General features: G+C 42.8%; 1 protein-coding gene across 1 annotated transcript in view; it reads left to right on the forward strand.

The window, feature by feature from the left end:
* Positions 1–578: 578 nt before the first annotated feature.
* Positions 579–5,993, forward strand: part of PACRGL (parkin coregulated like) — a 15,938-nt gene continuing 10,523 nt past the window's right edge. Inside the window, exons 1-3 of the mRNA XM_042812627.1 lie at positions 579–685; positions 3,451–3,613; positions 5,426–5,493. Coding sequence (XP_042668561.1) covers positions 3,473–3,613; positions 5,426–5,493 — 209 coding nt within the window. The 5' untranslated portion in view covers positions 579–685; positions 3,451–3,472. The remainder of the gene's footprint in view (positions 686–3,450; positions 3,614–5,425; positions 5,494–5,993) is intronic.

The following is a 5,993-nucleotide window of genomic DNA, read 5'->3' on the forward strand; positions in this document are numbered from 1 at the left end:
AGAAGACAAAAATGTATCCTGTTACTCAAAAGGTCATTTGCTACATGCAGATGTGTTTTTATATGAATAAATACTGCACTTATGACACAAATTCAGCATAGTTAGAGTGGGCTAATTAAAAAAAAAAAAAAAGAAAAGAAAAGAAAAGTATTTTCTGTACTTATAACTGAAACAGAAATGACTGCAAAGAGAACATGGCAAGTAACATCAACATGTTTTTATTTATATCTTCACAGTCCACTTGATTCAGTGAGACTACTGACGGAAGCCAAAGGGAAGGCTTGGGCTGGACACAGCTGGGCTGTAACGGGGGTAAGGCAGGCTGGTGGCAGATATTAACAGTGAAGTGACGGAAGACAACCAGATGACCATCACCTCTCCTGCAGCACCCTCATGCCTCAGCCGCACACCCCGCCCTCCGCTCCAGCCGGAGGAGGACCCGGCGCACGCCCTTCCACTGCGCATGCTCCGCCCGCCCCGGGCTCGGCCTGCCGAGGAATGTTGGGCTACCGGCACCCCGTAGTTTCCCCGGCAACTGGCAGGAAGCGTGGCCGCGCGTGGGGCTGCCCGCCGCCGGGTCACGGGTGGGCCGGGCCGGGCGACGGGGGGATCGCGGAAAACGAGGAATTGCTGCTGCTCCCTTTCTCTGCCTCAGCTGCGCTCCGGAGAGGTCTCACACAGCGGGGTAAGTGAGCAGCTTCGCCTTTACACACTGCTTATTGCCAGTCTGTCTTTTGTACGTGGCTTCCAGAAACCAAACCCAGGCCTTTTTTTCTCTTTTGAAAGACGGTCTTTCAAATGTGCTTTTGCCTCGTTTCTATTTATGGATTCCTGCCATTTGTGTGAAGTCTGTCACAGAATCACAGAATTGTAGGGGTTGAAAGGGACCTCTAGAGATCATTGAGACCAACCCCTCCTGCCAAAGCAGGTTCCCTACACCAGGTCGCACAGGTAGGCGTCCACATGAGTCTTGAATATCTCCAGAGAAGGAGACTCCACCACCTCCCTGGGCAGCCTGTTCCAGTGCTCCATCACCCTCACCATAAAGAAGTTCTTGCGCACATTTGTGTGGAACTTCTTATACTTCTGCAGTTTATGTCCGTTTCCCCTTGTCCTGTCTCCACGTACTGCTGAAAAGAGACTGGCCTCACCACTATGGCTCCCACACCTCAGATATTTATAAATCTGGATTAGATCCCCTCTCAGTCTTCTTTTCTCTAGGCTAAATAGACCCAGTTCACTCAGCCTTTCTTCGTAGGGGAGATGCTCCAGGCCCTTCACCATTTTTGTGGCCCTCCGCTGGATTCTTTCCAAGAGGTCCCTGTCTTTTTTGTACTGGGGAGCCTAGTCCTCTGCCAGCAGGACTATTAACCTCGGTATCACACCTTTGGCAAGAGCTGTGCACTTGGTTTGTACATATCCTTCATCACTTTCCTAACTCCCATCTTTACTTTTGTCCCAAAATATCTGCCGGTTGTCGCTTATTTTTTTAATTGCATTTCTGTGATGGTGTGAGCAGTGACTTGAAATGCATCTAGAATTGTTGTTACTTAAAACAGTATTATAATTGCTCTGCACATATCTTAATTGCTTCTTGGAAGTGGAGAGAGTCTGGATGCTTCTGAACATGTGGTTCAACAAATCTGAGTGCGAGGCTTTGCACCTGGGTTGTGGCAACCCCTACTGCTAATACAAGGATTGAGCGCAGTTCTGCTAAAAGGAACTTGGAGGTACTGGTGGATGTGAAGCTGGACACGAGCCAGCAATGTGCTGTCTAGAAAGCCAACCATATCCTGAGCTGCATCAAAAGCAGCGTGGGTGATCCTGCCCATCTGCTCTGTGCTGGTGAGGACTCACCTGCAGTATTGTGTCCAAATGTGGAGTCCCTCAGTACAGGAGAGATGTGGAACTGTTCAAGCACGTCCAGAGGAGGGTAATAAAAATGCTCCAAGGGATGGAACACCTCTCCTATGACGACTGGCTGAGAGACTGGGGGCTGTTCAGTCTGGAGAAGAGAAGGTTCCTTGGTGACCTGACAATAGCCTTTCTGTATCTACAGAGGAGCTGTAATAAAGAAGGGGATGGACTCTTGAGCAGGATCTGTTGTGATATGATACAGGAAATCACACAGAATTGCACACAGAATGGCCAGGGTTGGAAGGGACCTCAAGGATTATGAATCTGTAACCCCCCTGCCACATGCAGGGCCATGAACCTCCCCATTTAATACTGCTCAGGCCGCTCAGGGCCCCATCCAACCTGCCCTTGAACACCTCCAGGGATGGGGCATCCACAACCTCTCTAGGCAGCCTATTTCAGCACCTCACCACTCTCTCTGTAAAAAATTTCCCCCTGACATCCAACCTAAATCTCTCCTCCCTCAGCTTATAACCATTTCCCCTTGTCCTGCAGTTATCAACCCTTTCAAAGAGTTGATTCCTCTCCTTTTTGTAGGCTCCCTTTAGATATTGAAAGGCTGCAATGAGGTCACCCCGCAGCCTTCTTTTCTCCAGGCTGAACAAGCCCAGCTCTCTCAGCCTGTCTTCATAGGGGAGGTGCTCCAGTCCCCTGATCATCTTTGTGGCCCTCTTCTGGACCCTCTCCAACAGCTCTCTGTCTTTTTTGTGCTGGGGGCTCCAGACCTGGACACAGTACTCCAGATGGGGCCTCACAAGAGCAGAATAAAGGGGGACAATCACCTCCCTGTCCCTGCTGGCCACCCTTCTTTTGATGGAGCCCAGGATACCATTTGCCTTCCGAGCCGCAAGGGCACACTGCTGGCTCATGTAAAGTTTTTCATCTATCAAGACCCCCAGGTCCTTCTCTGCTGGGCTGCTCTCAAGGACCACTCCTTCCAGTCTGTATGGATGCCTGGGATTCCTCTGGCCCCAGTGCAAAACTCTGCACTTTGCTGTGTTGAACCTCATCAGGTTCACCCAGGCTCAGCTAGTGGCTCTAGCCTGTCGAAATGGTTACCAGCTAGAAGAGGGTAGATTTAGATTGAATATAAGGAAGAATTTTTTTTACAGTAAGCGTGATAGGCACTGGAACAGGCTGCCCAGCGATGTGGTGGATGCCCTTTCCCTGGAGACATTCAAGATAAGGCTGGACCAGGTTCTGAGCATCTAATCTAGCTGTAGATTGTCTTTCACTGTAGGGGTATTGGACTACCTGACCTTTAAAGATCCCATGTATGTTTCTTGTGTGTTCTAAAGAGACTTCATTGCCTAATTGTGGCCTTTTTAAAAGATCTGTTGCCAAAGGCAGGCCATATTCTGAAAATGTTAGCAAAGTGAAGGAGAGAAGCACAGGATTAGGAGATAAAGAAGAATAAGGATTCCTTTATTCAGATTTTCTTCATTGTTGATGTCAGTCTTTTGACCTGGAGATTGTAACCCTTGATATCCTGTCATGTAGGAATGCAATTCTATGTTTTTAATCTTTTTGTAGTCTAGGTAGCAATGTTCTAAACATGTCATCAGGCACCCAGATAAAAGCAAAGGCTGCAGCACAGAAAAGCAAGACCTCCTCTCCTTTGCCATCTTCTCCAGAATCTGCGGTTAAGCCACAGCCAAAGCCCAGTGACAAGCTGAATCCCAAAACTATTGATCCAGTATGTATGGGTGGTGGGTCTTTTGTTTTATTTAAAATCATTATTTTGTTGGAAAAAAATTTCCATACTTGAAGATATGCATGCAGATAATTCTTCTGGTTCAATATTGATAATTTAAACTAAACTTTTGTTATTAATCATACATTGCTTAAATTACAACCTAAATCACATGCTGAAATGTTTGAGTAATAACATGTTTATTACTTCATTTTAAAAAGAAGTTTTGATACAACTATGGCTTTAGTGGCAACTTTTTTTTTCTTTCTATGTACCTAAACATGAGTTTAGGACCAAGAGTTAATGAGGTTTTCTATTGTTTTTTTTTTTTTTGTTTTTTTTTTTTTTTTATATATAGTTGTAAATTTTGGCACCTGGTCCATTAGGGGAACAGATTAGAGTTATGGCTTTGATAACCCATGCCATGTTTTGCAATGAAACAAAGACTCTGGTAGTATCTTGAAGATCATCTAGATCTCGTGAACTCTTAACAAATTAATTGTTAGTGAAAAGTCAAATTGTGTGCAGAATTTTATTAGTGTTGGTGTAGCTTCAAATACTAGAAAGACAGAAATTAAGATTTCCTGGTATTTCATGCTATATAGTTTGTGACAAGTTGTTTAATCTTGAATGTAGCATTGAGCTAATAAATTGTGTCATATTTCAACCTGATAAGAACCATGATTTAAAAAAAAAAAAACACAAAAACTTTGTGTAGGCTTTCCTCACACTAAGCTCCCACTGATTTTCAATGCCCATATGCCATCTGGCTCAATGTTTGATGTTTTTCTACATCTTGCCAACTTGTAAATTTCATGTATACTCAGATCAGGCTGGAGTTGGAGCAAAACAACCTCCTGCAAGTTAGCTGCTGTTGTTGAGTAACCCCACAGCTGTGTGTCAGCTCAAAAGCACACAGCTGCTCACTCTTCCCAAGTGGGGTGGGTGAAGGAATTGTAGAGGGTAAAAGTGCAAGAACTTGTGAGTTCTTGTAAACTTGTAAAGACTGTTTATTAGGTAAAACAAAAGCTGTGTGTGCAATCAAAGAAAAACAAGGAATTCATTTGCTGTTTCCCAAAGCAACAGCAGGCAGATCCTCAGCCACTTCCAGGGATGCAGAGCTCATTACGCATAATGATTTCTTGAGAAGACAAACACCAGCATTCCAAAGTCCCCTCTTTCTTTACCCCAGCTTTTTTACCCCAGCATGACACCATATGGTACAGGATGTTCTTTTGAGCAGTTTGAAGTCAACTATTGTGGCCAAGTCCCTTTCTTGTGCACCCCCAGCAACTTGCTTAGCAGGGCAGGGTAAGAGGCTGAAGTCTATGGCTCTTTGTAAACACTGCCATGCAACAAGTAAAGCATCAGTGTGCTATCATCAGTATATTTTCATCAAAAATCCAAAGCACTTAGTCATACCACCCTCTACAGAGAAAATTATCCTAGCCATGATACCTGCATATAGTGACCATTGGGAAAGTGAGATGTCCTTAATCTGTTAAGAGAGAACTCATAAGATTTCAGTCTTAAGATTTTCACGACAAAATAGGAAAATGGGAGCACTGCATCAGGAAAGCATAAATTCTACATTATTAGTTCATTTTTACAACTTTCTCTGAAGACAATTCTGTAAAGCCCTTTTTTTTGATAAATGTACCAAATGTGTGTTTTCCATCCTGTATCTGCAGATTTTTTTCAATTTATTTTTACAATCATACAACAAAGCTCCCTTCTCAATAATTTGCAGTTTTAACATATTCAAACTTATAAACAAATAACACTTTTTTCTCTTCTTTTTTTGTGTCCTTGCAGTTTGCTGCTCCTTCTAGAACACCTTCTGCGTTTGCTGCTACGTATGCTAAAGGTGGCATTCCATGCAGGTATTTTAGTTCTGTTTGCTTCCTTTTTATATGTGTTAGGCTTAGGTAGAATTACACAGATTGATGAACATCTATTCACAGCTTTATACTCTTTTATTTAGGCAATTTAATTTCTTTTCAAAGAAAGTAGCAATTTTCCATATGTTTGATAATGGCTCCTTTTTGTTCTTTTTGTGCAGTGTTAAAACTCTTTCATGAAAGATGCTGATTTCTTCATATAAAGGTGCTTTTCCTAATAACAAAGATAATAAAATTAGTGCCATTTTATTAAGCAAACATCTTGCAGTCTTTTTGTCTGCAGTAAGTAATATGGGAACATCTTGTTTATTGCAACTCTGTAACTTTCAGCAATATTGGATATTAACAAAACTATATGTAAGTGTTTTATGGTATTTTGAATTCCCTTTTCTATTACATATTCACATACACAATAAGCACTTTTCTCTAGTGGTTTGTCAAGTGGATGCAGAATTAGTTAAATTAATAATTACTTATTAATC

Source organism: Centrocercus urophasianus, unplaced genomic scaffold, assembly GCF_019232065.1.
Source record: "Centrocercus urophasianus isolate 14NV4802_14NV808 unplaced genomic scaffold, USGS_Curo_1.0 seq_13, whole genome shotgun sequence".
Taxonomy (NCBI): Eukaryota; Metazoa; Chordata; class Aves; order Galliformes; family Phasianidae; genus Centrocercus; species Centrocercus urophasianus.